Source organism: Cheilinus undulatus, linkage group 2 (genome assembly GCF_018320785.1).
Source record: "Cheilinus undulatus linkage group 2, ASM1832078v1, whole genome shotgun sequence".
NCBI lineage: Eukaryota > Metazoa > Chordata > Actinopteri > Labriformes > Labridae > Cheilinus > Cheilinus undulatus.
In genome coordinates, this window is record NC_054866.1 from 49447245 (window position 1) to 49471203 (window position 23959).

Here is a 23959-nt window from a genome sequence, read left to right on the forward strand (position 1 = left end):
TATAACTGTGGCTTGACAATTATGTAATTTCAGATCTGCTTTGATGAAGAAACTTCTTCTAGGCATCTGATTAAGGAAACATTAAGATCTGAAGTGTGGTTTGAAGTCTGTTATGTCATAACTGTGGACATGGTGACAAACAAATGTTCAGGAAAGAACTTGTGGTCTGTTACGTTCCACTGTGTGTGTGGAAAAGATGTTCTTTCACTCTACCAGACTGGCTCTAGCAAGAGTCTGATTAACCAATCACCTCCATGGATAGTGTGCAATAAAAGCTCTTATTTCATGGTTTACTCCCTTAGGCAGGGGTTCTCAATGTTGGGGTCGCAAGACACTGAGAGGGGGTATCCAGATGCCTTAAAAAACTAAGAACACTTTTAAATTACACTGTTACCACTTTACAGTATAATACAATACAATAATAACTTTATTAATCCCTGAAGGGAAATTCATTTGTCTGGAGTCTCATCTGTTTATAGTAGAATTATATAGTCTTATTGCTGAGGTTATAAAAGATCTTCTGTATCTTTCTGTCCTGCAGTGAAGACAGAGGAGCCATTTTTCTTTACAGCAATTTTGCCTAATTTTAACCCATTTTTATCACTTTTTCCCACCAATTTTGCCAATTTTAACACATTTTTGTAATTTAACAACCATTTTTGTCAATTTAAAACCCTTTTCACCACTTTATATCTGCCTCTTTTCGCCACTTCTAAACCAGATCTTGCAACTCGTTGGCTCTGTTGACACATTATTGCCACTTTTAACCCCTTTTACCACTTTTTAAGCCACATTTCACAATTTGATATGCACATTTTTGCCAGTTTCTGAGAATTTCTGCCTCCACAACCCTTTTTTTTGCCAGTTTATATCAATTTTCATCCCATTTCACCAAATTTCCATCTATTTTTTTCCACTGTAATGCCATGTTGCCATTTTTGGTTATTTTTTGCCACTTTTATCCAAATTTTGGCATTTTTGTAACCCATTTCTGCTACTTTGAAAATCTAATTTCACCACCTTTCTGGGCATTTTTTGCCATTATCAACCCATTTTAGCTATTTTAATGTATTTAAAATCTGTTTTTAACAGGTCTACTTACTACACAAATGAATTAAAATTTACTTCTTTGATAAGAGTGGTTATTATACCACAGCTTAACTTTTCAATGGACCATGATTTTTCTGGTCCCCCAGTTTGGCTGAGTCCCAAAAGCAAAAGCTGACTATTCTTGAATGTGCATGGCTGTGTTCAGCCACCTTCAGGTACAGTGGGGTTCCCCAGTCACTGGCACCTTCATTTTGGGGGTCATGGGCTGAAAAGGTTGAGAACCCCCACCCTAGGGTGCTGCACATCTATTACATTATATGTTTGTTTGCACTGATTGACCCGTAATGAATCTGACAGACTGAATATTTCTCATTATTATTGTTTTTTTCCCATATGGATGTGAAATACATCCCATGTTATGGATAAGTATAGTCTATCTGGTGTGCCAGATTAGCATAAAATAGCAAATATTTTTATATATTAATTGTCCAAAAGTTTTGTTAGAAAGGTCTTTGGCCCCCCTCTGAGTTCAAATTCCCCCATAAAGTGCCACAATGTTTTCATATCTACTAATTATAACAAGGTACACAGAAATATCAAATCCATTAAACATGGATAAATGTGTGGTAAAATAAGATAAATGCAAAAATCATTAGAGGAGCTGATACATCTGGAGACTTTGAGATAATTTGAGCAAGTGATGCTTCCACAGATTTAGATATGTCCAGTAGTTCTTTGGCTTTGTTAAAGGAAAAACATACTTTACACCACATTTCATATTAGCTGTGATTGCTTTGAGTAAAATGGAGAAGGGGGCACATTGCTCTCTGCTGCTGGCCTTTAAATGACTTCAAGGGCCCCAGAGTTTGAGTGATAAACAAGTTGAGAGAGGGTTTGTATAACCAGACCACAAGTACAGAACATCATGTGAGCACCGTCTGTCACAGAGAGAGATGATCAGTAATGCAGCTCTCTGATTGGCTGTGTCAGGTGGACAGGTGGTCAGAAAACATGATCCCTCACTTTCCCTACGTAAAGTAGATTTAAAAAGAGTCACAGCAGTGTTTTCTATAATGTCACTTCAAATGAAGGATTAGAAAAACATCCAGTCCTCTACTTCCTCATGATTGCTGTGATCTTTTACAGCTTCACACCTGCAGATTAAAGAGTCTGTGACTCAGGTGGCGAAGGAAGGTGTTACTCAGCAGCTCTGCTCGTCTCTGGTTAGTGTCTGCCGTCTCTCTATCGCAACAGCTATGATGGCTTTCATATCATGCTGGCTTCAAACCCTTTTATTGGTTTCTGTAGATCCCAGATTCAGCTGAGAGACACTCATGGTGTAAGCTGAAGCAACACAGGACGCTGCAGTGTTCCTTTCAAAATAAATGCCCATACCGCTTATTCACAGATACAACTGTTTAGTGTTTTCATTTTTGATTTTCAAATGCAACTCAAATTCTGTCACAGACTGTTTTTAAATCCTTAATTTGTTGTCTACAAAAATCCACCTTTTCTCTAAATGTGACTACATACAGTACTTGATTGAAAAAACAATAGGGCTAATTTGTGTATTTTATATTCTATCTATTTTTTTTTATTTTACCTGAACATATTTCATTTATTTTTTATCATGGGACTGTAAGCCTATTCCAGTAACCTAGGGAGAACATCTTTTTCCAAAATAACAAAATAGTTGGGTTGAAAATTCAGATATAGAGGAGCAAATTAACATTTTTATATCAAGTGTTTATCATAATTCATGTAACGATATCTTGTTGATTTACAAAACAGCCTCCTTTTCTGAATTAGTATGATTGCTGTGTTTTTTATTTTAGTAAAACGGCAAATTTTAAATGCTTTTTAATGTATGGATTGCACATTTCTGACCACTTTGTGGCAAGAATATAAATTGTATGTATGTTGTACGTAAACATACATTTATGGTCATATTTTTAAGTAAATTAGTGATTAATTTATACCTTTGATTGATAGACTTTCCAATAACGAGTTTCTGTATTATGATTATCATAAATAAATATGTAAGAAATGCCATAAGCCGATCTAAATTTAGTGTAAGTTTAAGTAAATATAATATAATATAATCAATCGAACCCTTTCGCTGGATAATTTTAAGGAAATAATTATTTTTGAGGTTTACATCTGTTAGAACACTGGATAACCAACAATAAGGGTAGGATTTACTGCACTTCTTTTCGCAAATGTTAACCTCATTATTAACTGTTTGACAGCCCAGCATTTTGCTTTTAATTGTAATCATGCTTTCTTTAAATTGTTCGGAACACGTTTCAATATAATTCAAGAATTTTCATAAGCACTTCAGAAAGGGTTTACGGTTGAATATCTTATTTTGAAATCTAACCGGATATGCCATGTGCTCCATCAGGTGAATTGACCCCTCCCCTTCATGAGGAGCAGATCCTTCTCTTCTTTACTCCTAGTGCAGATCTGTGAGGACTCATAAGAGGTTTAAACCTCCTCGAGCTCAGCTCTCCGTCTGAGGATTGTTTCTGATCAACTCCAGAGATTTTATTCACACAGAAACACGGAGCGACGTCTCACTCTGAAGGTAAATACACTGACAAAATATCAATGCCTGTTTATTTTGAGGGGATGCTTTTGTAAGTGAAGGTTTTTTTTCACGTGTTAAATGTGGACAGTGGTCTGTCGTTGGTCTTTTCTACCTGTTGAATAGACCTGCTTTTTGTTTTCTTTTGTGTGAACAACAAAAAAGGTGAAAAGTGAAGAGTGTAAGGTTTTGTTTGGGCTCAGTTAACACCGCGTGCAATTGACTGACACTCCCTTTGACTTCAACGTGCGAAACGCGCTCTGCTGCTCGTGAAAAGAAAACCTACATTATTTTAACCTGAGGGTTAAATTTATCTTTTCATTTTTGGACACATTACTTCCATCTCATATGTTAACCATATCTGACCAACTGTTGCATTTCAAGTTGCATAAATGAGGTGTTTTTTTTTTTGTTTGTTTTTGATAATTCCTCCTGGAGGGAAAGGTCTTATGTGATCCCACCACTTCTCCATTGGAATCCTCTGGAAATTCCTTACATATGTCAGAAATCCCCCTGCTAGTTTCACTTTTAAGGAGTCTCACATTTCTCTAGGGGTTTAAATATTTTTCTTTTGGTTGAAGTTAGAGCAAGGAAATATCAAGTCTTTGTATTTAAACTTCCTAAAAGGAGTCAGTAATGATGTTTCTGTGAGCATAAGGCTGGTAATAAGGACAAAAAATATATATTTTTATACTTCCTACCTGAATGGTGGTGCATGATCGCTATATCTCAAGCTTTTTTTTCCTTGAAAAATAAAACAAATTCCCCATTCAGACTCAACATTTTTAGACAGATTATGTTGTGGTCTATAAGGTTATTACTGTAAGTGCTTCTTATTGTAATCAATCATAAGGCTTTTTTTAGTCAACACCCACATTTCGATATAAATGATATACTGTCTTCCCTGTATCTTGTTTGAAATTATGCTATTTCCAAAAACTTGATATATTCCCCAGCCCTAGTGGAGCATTCAAGTAAAAGGGAGGACAGATCAGTGATGGAGTTCCCGGCTACCTGTAGTGCTCCAGGAATAAACTCAGGTCACGGCAGTCACCTGGAGTTAATGTCCTGCTGCTCTCTGACAAACTGGAAGATACACGCTTGGAGCATTTAGCATAGAGATGTAATTATCTTTAAGGACTGCTATGACCAAAAATACAGCTGGGTTTGCTTGTTGACTTAAGCAGAGGCCACATTATATGAGTGTTTTTAAAATGAGTCATTATAATTAGCCTGATTTAAAATAGCCGTGCCGTATCTGCCTCTGGATTAGACTAGAAAGAGTCTGATTTGGTCTACTGGTGCCAATCAGTCAGCCGGTGAGAGCCAACAGGAGGACATGAGGATGATCTCAGACTGCACTTACATAACACACTAGGAGGAAGGACAGGGAGTGAACTAGTTCTTCTTTATCCTAATCCCACCATCATTTATCTCCAATGATTGGTGCACACACTCTGTGCTTGATTGTTTTTTATTGATCACTTGTAAATACATGGGTTCATGAAGCCATAGGAAGCACAGATATGATGAAAAACCTAGTCCTACGTTATTGAAACCTATATTTTGGTTACTATTTGATTTCCCTCTGTCTTACAGCTGGGCAATGTAGATGATATGGATGGCAGTAAAAGATGAAGATCTCAACTGTTTCCTGTTGAGAAACAAGAAATGGTTGTTGCAATACCAGAATTGTAAACTTTGATAAGTGTCACTTAAAATCAAACCATATTTAAACCGGTCTGATACCACAGCAATAAAAATAGAAGTCTTACAGCAAATATTGTTAAATTATTCATTGTTATAATCAGAAATAGCAGACAAACTCCTGCACTCTGTCTAAGTCACACAAATGCACTGCTAGCATTTGGTAGACCTAGTGAGGAGTGAGGCTCCGTGCCAACTCTCCCACGTTTTTCAAATGTTGCCACTGTTTTAGTGCAGTCTTTAGTGCATCTTTCTCTGTTTTGGTTAAAAAATATGACTGAAGATCATTCAGCATCTTTTAAAATAGTTCAAATACTTTCTTTTGGAAACACATGGAGAGAACATTACATATATCTCCTCACTACATGGAAGTGTTGCCAGTGCCTGTTGAAAACATGAGAAACATTTTTTTGTTTACAGGTTGCCAAAATGTTCTCTTGAATCCCACATGTTTTAAAATGATCCTGGCTCCATTATTTTAAATTAGAATCGATTAGAATAGAATACGGGTTCAAGACAGTAATGGTACATTGGAATTTTTGTGCGTTGCTTCTTGAGTCAGCTCTACAAAAGACTAAAAAGTATAAAAATAAAAATATAACAATATAACAATATAGTTGTATTACCAAAATTCACACGGAATGTAAACTGTACACAAAAATACCCTTATCAATATGAAAAATAAAAGGAGAAATAAACAGAATAAAATAGGATAAAACACAAAATAGCCTAAAGAAAGGAAGGTAAGATAGATAAAATAACACAGCTGTTAAAATTTCAAGCTTTGAATGATTGATGTAACTAAAATTACAGAAACTAGTAATTAGTTTGTTATTGGCATGATATCTGTAGCAGCATACATTCGCTTGAAAAGTTAGTCATCGGTTTCATCAGACATTAACATTTCTTTTAAAGGGGCGGAGATAATGAAACACATGTCCACACTCCTATCTGAGTCCTTATTAGGGCTGGGTAATTAATTGAAAATTAGATTAAATTGCAGTATGGCCAGCTGCAATGTTCAAATCACAGAAGTTGTAATATTTCTCTAACCTGAAATTTGAGTCAAAATAGCAGTTTCAACCTTTTTTTGCAGCAGAGTTGTTATGCATGACACATCACGAAATCATTCAAGACCCGTTTGTAGAATAGTCTACAAAAAAATCCTACTTTCTCCATTTTTGTACATTTTGGTTATTAAATATGGGGATGAAATTAAAAAACTAACACTCCCTTCAATACAACAATTCATATCATATTTGCAATACGAGTCAAAATCATCACAATTGGATTTTTTTTATCTAATATTGTGTTGGTTATGATATATAATGATTTATTGCTTGTGTTTGTTGGAAAATACATAAGATGAGGAATCTAAGGAATAATTGCATATCAAAACTGAATGGCGATATTGGGGAAAAAAATCACAGTTAGATTTTTTGGCTAAAATGTTCAGCCCTAGTCCTTATTGATGCCACTATCGACCCATTTCCATTATTTGCTGGAAAGACAAAACAGCAGATTTTTTTTTTTTTTGAACACTTTATTTATAGTTTTTGTTTAACATAACTGTGTTAGTACTAAACACAATACAAAGACAGAAGCAAAAAGAAAAACAAGTAAAGAAAAAACATAGAGTAGGGATATATGGCAGAAACCACAGATTAAAAGTAAGTAGATACAATAAATAAAATACCTTAAAAATAAAGAAAAAGAAAAAAAAACAATGATGGACGGAAAAGCAAATGGATAATAACAGAATGTTTTTATATAAGTGTTGTAACCTGATAAAATCAGTGATGATGTTGAGAAGGCTGTTCTATTTCAAGCAACCGAAATAAACACATTCCCCATCTTCACAACTGTAATTGTTGAAGTTTCTCATCAGAACTAAATTTTTATTTTCATGATGTGAAATTTGAACATGACATTTTAATGACATTCTCCTAATCGTCAGTTTTACTGAGCCTACCTGAATGCATCATAGCTTAACCATCTGTCTGCTCATTAAGTTTGCTAACTTACTTTTTTCTGCCAATTTTAACACTGGATGATGATATTTTCATTCATTATTTTTTGAATTGATATTTTTTTTAGAGTCACTTTCATTTTGGGAGCACTTTTCTGCTCTGAGCTGAGCTGAGGAAGAAAATTGTCCTGGAGCAGCTGAAGCCAGTGTTATGAGTGCGTGCTATTAGTCAACAGTTAAATGTGCCACATTTTGGTTTGATTTGATGCTCAATGCTGATGTGCTCTGAGTGTATGTTCCCACAAGAACTGATGTGTGTTTTTGCGCCATAATAAGATATGATACTGTGATGTCACAGAACCCTTGAGACTGTATAGCTAATGAGGAGCTAAGATGTTAAAGATTTCCAGGTTTTGAAAAAGTACAGGACCAGCGTTTTTACATACCCAGGTTTTGGTTCCCACCCCTAATATTTACTGTTGAAATCAGCTGCAAATATCATCCATGTGTAAAAGTAAGTTTAGTAGCAGTATTAGGCAGGACCAACAGATCTACCTCAGCTGAGGTCTTTTTATTTATTTATTTAATTTTTAAATTAGAAAGTGTGATGAAAGCTCTAAATATCCGCTTATATGCCAATATCCAATATTGTGCATGCCTATTAATGATCTTCAGTCACATTTATCCAAAAGTAAGAGGACGCTCTCTGAATTGCACAAACGCATTGGTAACATTTGGTAAAGTGGATGGAACTGACCAGGAGTGAAGGTTTCCCTCCCCTCCAGGAGTTTGCATGTGACTTTTTATCATTAAAATCAATCAATTATCCAATACTGGATGTCTAGGACTTCTATTTTTGTTGCCCTGGTAACAAAAAGGTATCATTTGACTCATACTGTTATTTTAAATACCCATAAATCGATTAAAAAGAAACAAAAATGAAAATTCCCCATTTAGGCTCAGTATTTTTTAAAGAGATTGTTTTGGGTTTAAAAAGCACTGTTTATGGTTGTTGTTGCTGTAAACAATCTTATTCATGAGAATCAGGCTTGGTAACCATTACTTTTATTTTAAATAAGCATAACCTATATGGATATAAAGATTGTGCTGTCCTATATTTGTTGCCCAGCCCTACTCTTGCAGCTGTGGAGCTCTGATGTCTAACAGTTTTGAGCCTGAGCTCTAAAGAATCATCTCACATTAACTCTTTTGATATTTTAGGCACAAACTGTGAAATATTAAGAGCTAAACGTAAAGGAGACAGCTCTTTATTGTCACTGGCAGGAGAAATCAGCTTAACTTTTCCCCTCAAAACAAACGGATTACCAGACAAGCAAACAGCTTTTTGGTAGCAGTCGCCTGCTGCAGGCAATTATGTGTGCCACGAGAGGCTGTGGTGGAAAACAACAATGAAAAGGAGGCACCGTGGTGCATTCAGGCGTGTTTTTAGTGTGTTTGTCTTAAAGATGACAGGGCTCACGGGTGGCTCCGCGTCCTGCTGCAGAGGAAATGGGCAGCAAATGGAGCCTGAGAGCTGTAACAGATGTCACTTCAGACTCCTCCGTGGCTGCTTGCATCAGCAGCAGCGTCCCACATTTACAGATTCCAGGAAAGGTGATGAATGGAGGACAACATAACAACAAGCAGGACAGTTTTCTCACTTATTTTCTGGGGCTGGGGTCACTAGGAGGAGGGTTCAGACTTGTTATCGTCATGATAATGTCACTTGTGGGTCCTTTTGTCTCCTACACACGCCCACTTCACTTGTATCCATTTATTTGTCTGGAAAGTTAATGAGTGAGAACAATTTGAAAAGTAGATGGATTAGCCAGATTCCTTGTCTTCATCAGGCGGATCCATCCTCAAAGCTTCAGCCTGAAAAGCTTGTTCCTGGTCAGACAATGACTGGACCAGTCAGTGTGATTTGAAGACGAAGAAGCAGTAACTACAGGAGTTTAGTTGTTCTGCAAGCCTGTAAACACTGGCAGCTGGTAGGGCCGTGTGATTTAGGGCCAGATAGGTTTGGATTTTTTCCCCCTTAATGTATAAAATCATTGTTTAGAAGGGGCATTTTTTATTCACTTGAGTTGTCTTTGTGGGATGTTAAAGTTGGTTTGATGAACCGAAACATTTAAGTCTGATAAATATGCAAAAAAGAGGGCAAATACTTTTTCATGCCACTGTACATCATAGTCCACTTAGCCCCCTTAACCGCCGTGCACCAACCCTGCCAATAACAACAACAATGGCAGATTGCATGATTTTGTTCGTGCAGCAGAAGCTACTTGGCTCTTACAGCAAAGTCTTATGCTCCTCTGCTACCACTGTGAGCAACAAATGGTCATGGAGATCAGCGAACGCCACATTATCTTAGATCCATTAAAGTGCCAGGAGAAAGTGTTGGGTGTGCTTGCTCCGTAATCTTCTTCTGTTTTTGGTGTATTTCTATGGCAGCGTAATGATGCTACTTATGTGTCTGGCATATACTGTATATCAACAGTGTTTTCAGTCGTTTTGGATGTTTACGCCTACATTTCTTGAAACGTTGCTGTGGTTATGGAAAACTTTTTCAAAACAAAACAGAGATACATTGTTTTCATCTCTGTGTTGACAAGGCCTAACTTTGAAATTGGCACTGTGTTCAACAGTGTTCCTTCTCCCAGTCAGAATCCAGAAGGGTGAGACTGGTGTTGTCAACAGCAGAAGCAGATGCTGATCTGACTCATTTTTGAGGGAACAATTTCAGGACTGTAGTGGCTACCAGTGCCAGGAAAGGATTCCTTAACATTATATTTTACAACAGTATAAAGCACTTATTCCCAAAGTCTAGGTCCTGACCCAAGAATGTGTCTTGGAGATTTTTTCAGGGGGAGGTCGTCAAATGAGTTTTCAGAATTTCCTCCCAACAGTATTTAATGTGGCATTTATGTCTGCAGGGCATGCTAAAGCTCCACCCTTTCACGTTCGCCCTCTCCACCATAATAAAGCATAAAACCAGGATCTACCAGCTGCTGGATGACAGGAGAGCTAGAGCGTCACAGTAATGGATGCTTGGCTAATAACAAATAGATTTTTCTAGACCAAACAGCTTCTGAAGGTCCAAGAGGCTGAGTATGGGAACAGAAAGCATTCAGTCAAAACCAGAGTGAGTCCAACGTAAACTCTAGTTAACACCAGCCATCGGCTCAACCAACCAGCTGAAGATGGCACAGAAGGCTGGCTTCATAAGCAATAACATGCTTGCATTAAAACCATAAGGTTGGATTGGTCTTGAATCTCCTGAAAAGTGGGTCTCTAGAAAAAAATGTTAAAAAAATGGCATAAAGGATACTGCCAAGGAAAGAAGTTAGCAACAATAAATGCTCTAGAAGTAAGGCAAGGGCAGCAAACACATACCCTGATTAGAAGAACTTTTCAAAAATATCAGCAGGTCAGTAGGACTTGGTCCACCCTCCTGAACCAGCTCTGACTGGTCCTTTTCAACAGTCATGCTGTTTCATGTGAATCCACATTGTTGTGGTTGTATTTGTGTCACTTTAACTGTCTGGTTGCTTTCATGTCCTCCCTTCATTAGTCGCCAGATTCTTTTGTTCTGCCACTTTGCTTGGATCAGTGTGGTGTGAAATATGGTTTTCTTTGTGTTAAAATTGGAGCTGACAAGTTAAAGTCTCAGTTTAAGGCTCTGGGGTTTGAATCTGAGTGATCTGTTTGTCTTAGGGCTGATTTATCTGTTCTTTAGATGCTCCTGCAGACCCATGACAGAGGCTGTTTCCTGGTTGTTGATGGATTGACGGGGATTTTTGTTCTCTAAAAAGTAAAATTAAAATAAAGCTGACCTCAGATACACTGGTAAAGTTTGAAATCTGTGTCATTAGCTCCTAAAATGTCCCAGTTGTCCTATGAGAAACATTCTCGTTCACAGAGACTTCCCAGCATCCATCTAACAGCTGCTGAAATATTTCATTCTTTATTTAAGTGTTGCGCTTTCACACTGAGCTGACAGTAAGTACAGCAGTGGAAGGGTTAATCCTAAATTCTCATCCTGATGTGATCAGAGGATAAATGTGCAATCCCTTCAGTTTCAGACGTGTCCGTTTGTGTCATCATAACCACATTTGAACACTTTTACAGTAAATGTCTCACATTTCTATTCACATTTCATCACTTTTTCCTCCAAGTCTCAGCTCAGACGGTTACTCAGCGATTTATTGCAAAAGATGATGACTCAGAGATTTAGGTCTCTGTCATTTATAGTCAGCTAGCTTCTTATGGTGGTTGTTTTGAAAGCTTTAAAATATATGTATGAGATCCTGATAAAACAGGAAAGAATAAGACAAGGAAAAGTAACTTTTATGCCAAATTTAGCTCTAACTTCTAAAATATTGTCTGTGAAAGAAATGATCATCCCCTCCTGTTTAACAGTTGATATCAGGCTAAATGTGCGAGCCAAAATCACAAATGATTTGTTTTTAAATACTTTATCCCTAGTCTAATTAATCTAATATTGTGCTGATCATAGTAAGGAATGAGTCATTGCTAGTGTTTGTTGAACAACAAATTAGATGAGGAACCTTAAAATAGTTGCATATTAAATCGTAATTGCAATATTGGGGAAAAATAATCGCAAATAGTCTATTTTCACAAATCATTCATCCCTAATTTTGATCTGCAAAATCTACACTCAAAGTAAGTGAAAATATTAAGTACCGACCTCATATCTAAACTCTTTATCCTCAGTTTTATTTAAATAAAAAATCTTTGTGTCCTCCCTTTGAATATTTACTGTTCTGATAGTCAAAATGTGGTTGTGATTACTGCTATCTTAAAAGGAGGTTACTGAGTCTTTTTATGTAACGGTGTAGATTGTGTTCATGCAGACAGACTAAATCTACAACCTTACAACCTGAATAAATGGATTAGATGTCCTGATCTTTTTAGAAATAATTAAAGAAGGGAAACCTTGGCAGCTGCTGGTGAAGCGTCATCTGGGTGGATTCACATTAAATGTTGTGTAAACTGAAAAGACTCCTATAAAATGGAATATCAAGTATTTGTCAGAGAGAAATTAGATGACGGTTTATGTTTTTTGTCCTCAAAGATCTCGCCAACACATTACAAAGAAATCTGCTTCAGCTGAGGAGAATTTGTCTCTGGACCAGATCACAGGGCGAGGTCTGTTTTCAGATCAGTGGAAATATTTAAATGTAATGCAATGAAGAGCTAATCTGTGACTCTAGGGTCATCTTACACTTATTTTTAAATTTCCTAACAGCTTTAATTCTCAAGTCCCTCAAACACTGATTTGTGTGAAGTCAACAGGGACTTTTCTGTAGGAACCCTGTGAAAAACATTCACATTAACGCTCTATATGTTGCCATGGTGACGACTCTGTTGAACTGGAGCATGTTTCTGCTACCAGATTAAAATACAGAAGTGAGTCCTCTTAGAACAGGCCCATCAACTCAGTTCAGCTCAAGACGGATAAGAAATAAGATTTAATACTAGAAAATAAATATATTTAGAGCTTTGTTTAGTTTGTAGTGTCTAAAGCAGGGGTGTCAAACTCAAGGCCCAGGGGCCAAATCTGGCCTGTGGTACTGTTGTACCCGGCCCAAGAGGTCATATCATATTTCTATTGTAATTGGCCCGCTGGTATGATGTCTGCAGATTTACTACAGTATTAAAATGTAAGCTTAACCTTTGAAAGGTAGTAAAAATATTTAGATAAAAATTCAGAAAAAGAAAGAAATCAGTTTGTTTTCATCTCATATTTCCAATTTTGCATCTCACAATCAAATGTATTGTTTGACTTTTTATTTCTTATTTTGACCTTTTAGATGAACAATTTTGACTTTTTACAACTATAGTTCAACTTTTATATTCTCAGTTGTGAATTTAAAGTCATATTTGGACCTTTTTAACTCACTGTTTCAAATTTGATCTAACCTTTTGACCTTTTCAACTCCTGACTTTGACTTTTAATCCCACTTTTTGACCTTTCAGACTCACAATTCAAAATTTTAACTCATGTTTTTACCTTTTAAACTCATGATTTTGAATTTTATGTAACATTTCCATTCTTAAAACTCCCAACTTTGACATTCTATCTCATATATTTGCCCTTTAAAATCATTACTGACTTTGAATTTCGTGTTTTGACCTTTTGAACTAATAAATTTGACTTTCATCTCAGATTTTGAGCTGTTAAACTTGTAATCTTGACTATTTTAAATCTGAAAACCATTTATCATCAGTGCTCAGTTAGTTTTTCCCATTTTACTGGTGCAAATTAGAGTTATGGTTAAATGTTGACCCTGTTAGGCCCTCAGGTTAGACCTAAATTCAGAATCCGGCCCCTGCTGTGATTGAGTTTGACACCCCTGCTCTAAAGAATGCAGCACATTTCTCCTCCTCTCCTAGAGTCCCCTCCTCCTGCTCCCTGACTTCTTTGTAAGCAGAAACTTACAGAGTCATAAGATAAAGCTCATCACACAGAGATGTTGGGATAATTGTGAAACAATAATTATTAATCATGGACTTGATGATCAGCACAACTTTATACATGCGAGAGAAAAACTTTCTCTGTTTTCATTGTGGAAGTTAATGTTTAGTTAATTACATTATTCTTTACTTAATGATAGGGCTGAACAGTTTGCAAAAATACTCTAATTGTGATTTTGTTCCCCAATATTGCAATTGTAATTTAATATGCTATTATTCTTGGGTTAATCTTAAGTATTTTTAGACAAATTCAAGCAATAAATAGTTCCATAAATAAGACTATGTGTATTGAAAACAATGAACTTATTTCAGAAGCCATTAATCCATAGTAGCATGAATCTGAATATGGGGGTGTAACAAGCTTTAAGCTATAAAAGAGGCGGCTGGGTCGGAGGACGTGAAGCTGACTATCAGCTGATCGCAGCAGGGCTATGACATTTGTGAAGTAACGCTAGGCTTCATCAGTTTTATTTAGAATAAGCTAACTATTTTTGCTTATATTGCAAATGTGATGTCATTTGCTTTGTTTAAGGGCATTAGCATTTTATGTCACTCATTTTGAAAAACATACATAAAACACAAAAAGGAGGAATTTTTGTAAACCATTATAAAAAATGGCACTTGAATCTTTGCATAATGTGCATAAAATCTCTGCTGCTGGAAAAATTTGATTTATTAAACTGGTATTTTGACACATTTCAAGTTAAAGAAATATGCAACTTTGAAATGCGATTTGAAAATTGCAGCAGGCCGTATTGCGATTTAATCTAATGGCGATTAATTTCCCAGCCCTACTTTATAAGAAGAAATAGCTCCTACTTTCCTCAAGTCTTTATTTTTCAATTTTCATCTTTTTTTTTTTTTTGCTCATTACCACCAGCACTTTCAGGATTGACACAGACGTGTTTGGCTGATTATTGGTGTTTCTGGTTGTCAGGCCGATACTCATGGCTGATTATCTGTTTTAGCGTTTTATTGTCCTGATCGCCAAAAGCATCAGTTAATTAAAAGTTAACTTCCTTGGCCCTCCTGCATGTTGTCTCTTCCCTTTTTGCTCTGTTTTGGCTCTTCACGGCCTCCACATTGTACCGTCCACAACCCTTTCTGATAGGCTTGATGCCATATGAGTAAACGGGGATGAAGCAGTCGAGGTTTTTCTGAACGACTGGTTTACATCCTGTCACATCCTGTCACAAAACTGAAAATACTGACACTTATGGCACATGTTTACTGTAAATGCACATCTACCACTACTAATAATAACCACTATGGTATCAGTCCCCAACTAAAAGGGATTGATTTAGTTTCCCCATATTTTAAAGCTTTTTTGCACATCTCCTAAAAGCCCACATAAAAGGACAACTGAAGAAATCTGACAGTGTGGACTTGATAAAGTTCTTTCTCACAAACAAACATGAGACGTTTTATGACCCTGAAGATCTAATCTAAGACTTTTTAAGGATCTGCAGGAGCCCAGTCCTCTTAAACTCAGCCTCTCTGAATTGTCTGTTTATCAGGGAAAGACTCGTTCTTCAAAGAGTCAAACCTCAGGACTCCAACATAGCTCCTCTTTGTGTTTAAAGAGTTAAATTCCAGAGGAACGTTCAGGACGGTGACGAGGATCACAAGATCACAGAGCCTCCAGGCCTGACCCTGCTGTCATCCCATAATTCATAGTGTTTGCTCCAGAAAGAGCCTTTTAGATTTTTCTCTGATAACAGGCGAGGGCCCGCTGTTGTGACATGAAAACTTTAAAGGCAACAATTTCTGAGCTCTTGTTTGTTTCCTCTCATCAGTGACTGGTTGTCTCTGCTGATTCATAAAAAGGACAGAGACTTAAACTCACACATTTTCACATCATCATGAGGCAGCAGAGCGCTCTCGGATTTGTGGAGTGTTTTCTCTCCCCAGGCTCTCTGAAGAGGAGGTTATAAATCTCCTCCTCCCTTCCTCCTCACCCCATCCATCTCCCCAACCTCTCCTCCCTCTCTTCATCTCTCTCTGACTCCTTTCTCTCTCTTGTGTCTCCTCACAGATCTCCAGAGTCCTGTTGTCACATTCCTGAAGTTTCTTCAGACCCAGGAGGCCGCAGAGATTATTCTTCACCCCCTCATCTCCTTTTCTTTATCTGAGAGCTTGTGTGTGCAGAGAAGAGCCCATGTTTGCCTGGAAATGGCTTCTCTGTGCCTGAGAGAGAGACGCAGGGAGCTGAGCTGAGGTCAAGGCCTTCTCCTCTCCCCCTGGGTCACGTGACTGTGAGACTATCGCTGCTCTGAGCGACCTGAATACTTGTGCACTTATTTGGAGGATAAAAACAGACGGGATCAGACTTCCTGAAGAGCTTCTTTTCTCCTGCTGACACACAAACCTGCAGCCCGAGGAGCTGAGGAAAACTCCACCAATTCGCCTCGCAGTGACCTGTTACAGACAAAATGCCGGCAAAGACTCCGATGTACCTGAAAACTACAACTCCCAAGAAGGGGAAAAAGCTGAAGCTGCGTGACGTTCTCTCAGGTGACTTTCTCTAGCTTAAATCTTTGCTGAAAACAGATCAAGGACTTAGTATACAGAGTGTGAAGTTAGTTGGCGCCATCTTCCAAGCATTGTGCACAATCCTTCCTGTTTTTTTTGGCTGAAAACTACAAAAATCAACATTACACAGCAGTACTGCTGCATTAAAGAGTGCCAAAGCAGACCTCATAAACAAGCTGGAGAAAAAAAAATATGATTGGATAAGTTTTACTAGGGATGTATGACATTGGATTTTTGCAGATGGCAGATATTTCCTTATGCATTTAATCTGATACTAATTCTGATAAAATATAATCACAAGAACACCAAGTCCATGCTGTACTAGAGCTGCTCTGAAATAGATATAAAACAACACAAACATGTCTTTAGATTGCATGCACATGATATGTAAAATATTTTTCTACCAGTAACTGTAAAACCAGCTTTATCTGCCTTTTTGAGAGCTACAAAAAACCCACTGCTACTGCTAATATATCAGTCAAAAATTTTCCTATCTGCTTATACATCAAAATTTTTAAGCTAATATCTGCTAACACCAATTAAATGTGAATAATGTGCAACCCTCATCTTCATTTCATGTGGAAAAGTACAAAGAAAAGGTCAGCCAGGTTATGATCTGTCTATTCTGGTGCACAAGAGCTTCACTAAACACAAGAAAACAGCGTTATAGTAATGAATATTTTAAGAAAATAAGACCTCAGGTGCAGAAATTGAAATTTAGTTTTAGAGATTAAAGGAATATTTTGGGATTTTTGAATTTGGGTCGTATGAGGTGCTTGGTTGTAGTAGTGGCATTACCCTCCAGTGTTTTCTGTGAAAGTTGCTCCCGCGGTTATTACGAGCTCAGAGAGAGCTGCGGCATAATGGCTGTAGATGGGAACATTTTATCCACATAGTTTATGTAAACATGGGCCAAGAAAATATGACTTCTTCAAGCCCCTGGATCAGATTAGAGTTAGTGAAAATGGCTTTAAGCAGGACGATGTCATCACTGCTCTGGACATGGACGCTATGATGAGTACGGTCTACGCATGGTTGGAGAACCTGGTGAAGTTTAAGAAATCTCATGGCATTAATAACACTCTGGACACTGAGATCGTCCCAAAGTCTGACACTAAGGAGGAGGAGACTCGCATCCTTATAGTGGAAGGCTTTCTGCTTTACACCTACGAACCTTTGATTGACGTGCTGATCCAGCATTACTTTATTTCCATCCCATACGAAGGATGAAAAAAGAGGAGGTGCTCTAGGAACTACACAGTGCCAGATCCTCTTTTTGCCACTTTTCTCCCAGTGTTTGCTGCTTTAAGCCCATTTTTGCCACTTATTTTTGTCAATTTTCTCCCCTTTTTGACACTATTATCCTGCTTTTTGCAATTTTTTGCCCCCTTTTGACACTTCTTGCCCATTTAAGCTGCCTTTTGCAATTAAATGCTGCTTTTTGCCCATTTTTCCCACCTTTTTCTGATTTTTGCCCAATTTAGTGACTTTTCACTCTTTTTTTATCGTTTTTGCCAGTTTTAACTCATTATTTGGTCACTTCCCACACATTTTTGCCACTTTTCTCCCAGTGTTTGCCGCTTTTTGACCTTTTTTGCCACCTTTAACTTATTTTAATTGCCGTTTTTCACCACTTTGATTGCTGCTCTTTCAAATGTATTTTTCAACAGTTTGGCTCTTTGGTTGAGCAGGGTTGAGTTACACTATCCAAAGGCAGATGGAAATGCAATTCCTGCTTGGCATTTATAGAGTTGAACTTCTGGGTCAACGCCCAGCGCAGAGACTGTGGAGCATGTGCAGAACGACTAGTCTGAATGAGGTTTAGAAGAAGAGAAAATCCATCTCTAACAGCAGTGTCTAGGTGTTTTAGTTTGACTTTGAACATTTGAAGATGGACAAGTTTGCATTTTAAAAGTCTGGTTTTAGTCAGACTAACTATATTTGACTTGTTTTAACTGTATGTAAGTGTACTGATCTTTCTGAAATGAAAGGAGCTATTTTTGTTTAAAGTCTTTTAAATTTCCCTTACAGGTGACATGATCAGCCCCCCACTAGGCGACGTACGCCACAGTGCCCATGTGGGGCCCGAGGGTGAGAGAGACATGTTTGGAGATGTTGGTTTCCTGCAGGGGAAGATGAACATGCTGCCAGCTCTGAACCGCAACGGACATACCCGCTCGCATAGCGTGGAGAGACACCACGACGACAGCCTCCCCTCCAAAGAGGACCCCCACAGCTACGCCTACAATGGCTACCACTACCAGCACACCTCCGACGGCCTGCTAAAGACCACCATCTCCATGCCGGTGTTCATCGCCCATGAGCAGGCTCCTCCTAAACCTCCCCGCCTCCACCTGGACGACCCCTCCCCTACATCTCTGCCCTCCAACAAAACCCATTTCGAACCTCACCCTCAGAGAGACACGAGCCACCGACAGATGAACGGCCACACAGACGAGCAGCACCCCACCCTGGCGCTCTTCCAGAACGGTGTGGTGGGTCGTTTGGCGTCGGAGCCCTGCAAAGACATCTCCATCTCCCCCAACCTCCGCAGGCTCGTCCCCTCCTCCAGCTCCTTCTCTGAGGCCTCCTCTGAGGACTCCATGTCAGAAACCTGCGGGCCCCTGGACGTCCACCGGGGTCTCAGCCTGGACTCTGATGCTGGTCTGAGCAACGAGGATCTGAGGAGTGAACGCAGCGAGTCGCCCTGCACCATCCACCACTCGGCTGGTCTCATGGCTCCCTCTGCCGTGACCCGCTCTGACTCTATGGCGGGCTTGAACCTGGACTTGGGCCCATCCATCCTGGAGGACGTCCTGAGTATCATGGACCGCTACAAGGCCGACGATTACCGCTATGAACTGTGAAGAAGGGAGAGACTAACAAGATGTGCTGATATTTTTATGCATGATTTAGCTAGGACACTACAGCAGTGGTTCTCAACTGGTGGGTCAAGACCCAAAAGTGGGTCACAGAGATGTTTTCAGTAGGTCAAGAAAAAATATGTCAGAAAGTCTAGAATGTGTGTAAGCTGTGAGCAGGCATACATCCATTTAAGTCATTCTACTCTGTTTTTTATGATAACGAGTAAATTTAGGAGGTTTTCTTGAGATCTGGGCTTATTTATCACATCTTGGGATAGCAAAGCTCATTTTGTCATGATAATCGGTTCACTTCTCTGTAAAACACTAACAATTATCATGGGAAATGGTGTATAGTAAACATTTGCAGGGACATGTGCTTCTTAAACATGTTTGTTTTGTCCTGTCTCTAAGTTTAGTTTAGTTTTTGTTCCATCTAAGGAACATTTCAGTTGAGAACCACTGCTCCAAGGGACGGTAAGAGGAGCAGCTGAGGTGAAAGGACACTCAAAGTTTCGAGACTAAGGGATACCGATCTTCAGCGCTGGGACGTTGCTGCCGGACATGACGACAGAAAAGGCTCCAGGCCGGTCCTGACGAGTCTCATCAGAGCTGAACTCAGACTCACGAACGTTTACTCTGTTAGAGAAAAACAGAAAAACTCACTGACTTCTATCAGCAGCAGCTGCTACTACACTATTTCTTTATCTGACGCCTGCTGACTGTTTCTGCTTGTTAATAATTTCTAATGGGATGAAAACGTCTAACTGTGGACTAACTGGGGAAAAAGCAGCAGCTGTGAACAAACTTCAAGAGCAGCCAAACCTCACTTCTAACAGCAGCTACTAATAAATAACCGCTCCTAACTCTGATAGGGCTGGGCGATATGGACCAATTGTCATATCTGGATATTAGTTATCATAATAGTGATAAATGTCAGAATTATAAACCTTAATATTATTCTGGGAAAATGAAACCACATTGATGCCTGTCTGATACCACAGCAACAAAAAAGGAGTCCTAGACTCACAATATTGGGTCATTTTTCATATTTATTAATCAAATATTGCACACAAACTCCTGCATACCGTCTAAATCAGGGGTTCTCGCCCTTTTCAGCCCATGATCCCCTAAATAAAGGTGCCGGAGACCGGGACCCCCACTGTACTTGAAGGTGGTTGAACAGCCATGCACAATGGAAAATAGTCATGTGCAGACAAGGCTGCCCATAAGGGGGGATAAAGGGGAGAGCTTTCTGAGATCTAGCCAAAATCATGGTCCATTATTAAGGTAAACTGTGATATCCATGTTTTACATTTAACCCGAATAACTGCTCTCATCAAAGAGACACAAGTTTGTTTGTTTTATTTTTTTGGGCCATAGTATATAGCCATCCTGAAAATGTAAATCACTTTTATAAAAAACAGAATTAAAATGGGTTAAAAATGTCAAAAAAAGTTGGTGGAATAGATAGTGAAATGGAGTGTAAAAGTAGCAGCAATGGGTTAGTAGTGTTAAAAATTAGAAAAAGGTGGTGAAAAATGGCAAAACAGAGTTAAATTGGCAAAAATGGGCACAAAAAGTGGTTAAAGGAGATTAAGAAGTGGCAGAAATAGGTAAAAAGTAGCAAAAATGTGTGGAAAATTTGGTGAAATGGGATTTAAAAATGAGAAAAAGTGTTTTAAACTTGCAAAAATGGGCATTACAAATCGTGCAATGTAGTTAAAATGGGCACAATGGGCGAAAAAACTGGTAAAAAAAAAATTGGTGGTGGCAATAATGTGTCAGCAGAGGCAAGAATAAGTAGAAAGTGGCCAGAATTGGCAAAAAAAAGGCAAAAATATGGTGGGAAGGGTTTAAAATGGATAAAAATGGGTTAAGAGTTGCAAATATGTGTTAATTGGTGGGAGAAGTGATGAAAATGGGTTCAAATTTGGCAAAATTGGTGTAAAGTGGCAAAACTGGGTGAAAAAGAGGCAAAAATGGATCCAAATTGTGCAGAAATTGATGAAGAGTAGATACTAGTAACAAAATTGGGCAGGAAAAAATCATTAAATACAACAAATATGTTGGCAACATGTGGCAAAGAGGGTTGAACTGGTAAGAAATGAGGGAAACACCCTCTCCTCACCAACTTTTTATACAGAAACTTGGTCGACATGCAGGAGTTTTCCTGCACTTTTCAATAATTTAGATCATAAAATACCCGGTACTGGATTGCTGTAGTATCAGACACTTGAAAATCCATTATAAACAAATTCCCTTTCAGACTAAACATTTCAAATACATTGTTTTATTGTCTAGGGGGCCATTAGCATATTACTGTTAATAGTTCTGATTGTAAAATATCTTTTCACTGAGCTTTAGGTCTGTTTTAATCAAGCTGTACATATAGTAAGGAAATATAAATGACATCTTATGATTTGTCTATCGCCCAGCCCTGCTTTATACGTTTTTGTATGCAGAGATAAAACTCTTAGTCACACTAAACCGATCTAAAACATGACTAGCTTCATGCTGAAGGCCATATTTGATTTCATCTTCACTCGTCTGCTGTTGTGCTTCAAAATGTGAAGAGCGTCTGATTTTAACGTCCTGTAATAAAGATTTAAGCTACCATGAGCTAAACCTGCAGCTTTCTGTCTTTTGATCAAAGGGAAAAAGAAAAAGCTTTTTTTTTTATCATAGTTAAAGTATTATGAAAGTCTGAGACTGTGCTGCTTTGTGGATAATTTTACTGGTCATTAAAACACTCCTCTTTAATGTTGTTGTTCACCCTCAGCCTCCCTAATGTTCACTGTCTGCAGTATCACCATAGCCTATTATTCAAATGTCATTTACGCTGCTTATATATAATCTATAAATCTATATATCACTGTAAATGTACGAATAAAACATTCCTACAAAATGTTCAAGTTTTTTGACTGTTATTTGAACTCAATTGAAAACACTAGTAAGGCTATGGTCATTTAAAACAATGGCTTTAATAATTTTCTTTAAAGTTTACTCTTAAAGTTATTTTTGTCAACTTTACTGTTCAGGTAATTTGTTTAAGATGAAATATATATTTTAAATTATGTGGCTTTTTCACAGTCTTTGACTTGTGACATTTGTTTTGGTTTATTTGGTGGTCAAAGTGGTAAAATGTTCCCTACAGTTCTCTCAGCTGCTCTGACTAAATACTGAAGATTGAGGAGTAGAAAATGTAGTAAATACAGTTTTAGTAATTTGATTTAATGGTCTCTGTCAGGATCTGCACCATAATAAAACTGACAATTGTAAACTCAAAGAAAAGTTATCTGAAGTAAACTTGATGACGTAGGTGGAGCTTCACTGCCCTCTAGTGGTCATGGTTTGTTCTCACAGTTTAAACTTCAGATAGGTATTAAACGTTACTTTTAAACATTTAATCTGGGTGTTTAACTTTGGTTTAGAATTTTATAATACAATATCATCCAGTATTTTATATTGTCTGATGATATTATTAAATTTAGATGATTAGTCTATTTAAATATGGTGTATTCCTAAAGTGTAGGTCCAAAAGTTCACCACTTAATAATACATGAAAAAAGACTGCTTTATTTCTCTCCTATTACAACCAGAACTGAAACTTTATTACTATCCTGAAGGTGATCAGATCTACCAAAGGCTTCAAGACACAAATATACTTTGCACAACATCATAAACATAAATAAAAACAGAGAAATTCAACAATTAAAAAAACAAAGGTACCCCAGCCACACAGAAACAACTCAAACCACTCAGAGTAAAGAACTAGGAAAGCACTCAAAGAGCGCAGACCTCCGCCATTAGCCCTATCTCCCAATAGTAAAGAATCCTTTAAAAATTCCTGGATCCAGACTGTGATCTGGATCACTCCCAAAATCTAATCAGTTCTTCCTTATACCATTTCTGAAATTTCCTGAAATTTTCATCAAAATCCATCCATAACTTTTGAGTTATGTTGCTAACAAACTAACAAACCCTGCCGATCACATAACCTCCTTCGCGGTGGTAATGATTTGCTCTCTCTTGAATTTCCTAGACAGGGCTGCACAGTGGTGAAAGCTTTTGTGTTGTTGCCTGCTGGTTTGAATTTCAGTTGGACAAAGCCTTTCTCCTCCCATGATCCAGCGACAAGTTTGTTGGGCTGAGCGTTACTCTAAATTACCCGTGGTTGTGAGTGTGAGCATGCCTAATTGTTTGTCTCTTTTACATCAGCCTACTGATTGACTGGTGGCCAGTTGAGGATGTTCTCCCCCTCAAACTCAGTGAGTGTGTTAGATCATTGGTCATAATGGATCACAGTTGACAAAGGGCATATGCAGTATGCTTGTGGCTAAGGGTAGGAACTGCAAGCTATTCATCAAGTTATCATCAATGTGTATGATACTAATCATATTCTATTAAGGCCTGGTCGAAAGCAGCAACATGTAATTTGCTCAGTAATAAATATAAGCTTGATTTTCAACCAACCTTGGTGGTTCAAAGAGTTTTGTTTTGTTTTGGCTTATTCTGCACATATATATATATATATCCTGTTTTTACTTTCAGAGTTCTCATACACAAAAACAACCAGCTCAAACCAAATTATTCAACAATAAAAAGTAAACAATTAACTCATTAGCAAGAATCTACCAAAAAAGCAAACTTGGATGCTATTTGTCCCTTGAGAGGGACCGTGTAGCTGCAGAATACTTAAGCACTCTGACTGATTCACAGTGGAGGAAATGTTTGATGATGTACAGACTC

The 23959-nt window shown here is 37.9% G+C and overlaps 1 protein-coding gene across 1 annotated transcript; it reads left to right on the top strand.

The window, feature by feature from the left end:
* The first annotated feature begins 3513 nt into the window (after positions 1 to 3513).
* zgc:154093 (uncharacterized protein LOC777623 homolog) lies at positions 3514 to 22117 on the top strand. Its single transcript, XM_041806936.1, has 3 exons — positions 3514 to 3637; positions 15850 to 16328; positions 18378 to 22117. The coding sequence occupies exons 2-3, from the start codon at positions 16247 to 16249 to the stop codon at positions 19211 to 19213; spliced, it is 918 nt and encodes a 305-aa protein (XP_041662870.1). The 5' UTR covers positions 3514 to 3637; positions 15850 to 16246; the 3' UTR covers positions 19214 to 22117.
* The last annotated feature ends 1842 nt before the right edge of the window (positions 22118 to 23959 follow it).

Excerpts from the sequence above, each read along its gene's own strand:
- zgc:154093 (XM_041806936.1), top strand. The coding sequence starts at position 16,247 with ATGCCGGCAAAGACTCCGATGTACCTGAAAACTACAACTCCCAAGAAG. Across the intron at positions 16,329-18,377 it reads GCTGCGTGACGTTCTCTCAG|GTGACATGATCAGCCCCCCA; the intron begins GTGACTTTCTCT and ends TTTCCCTTACAG.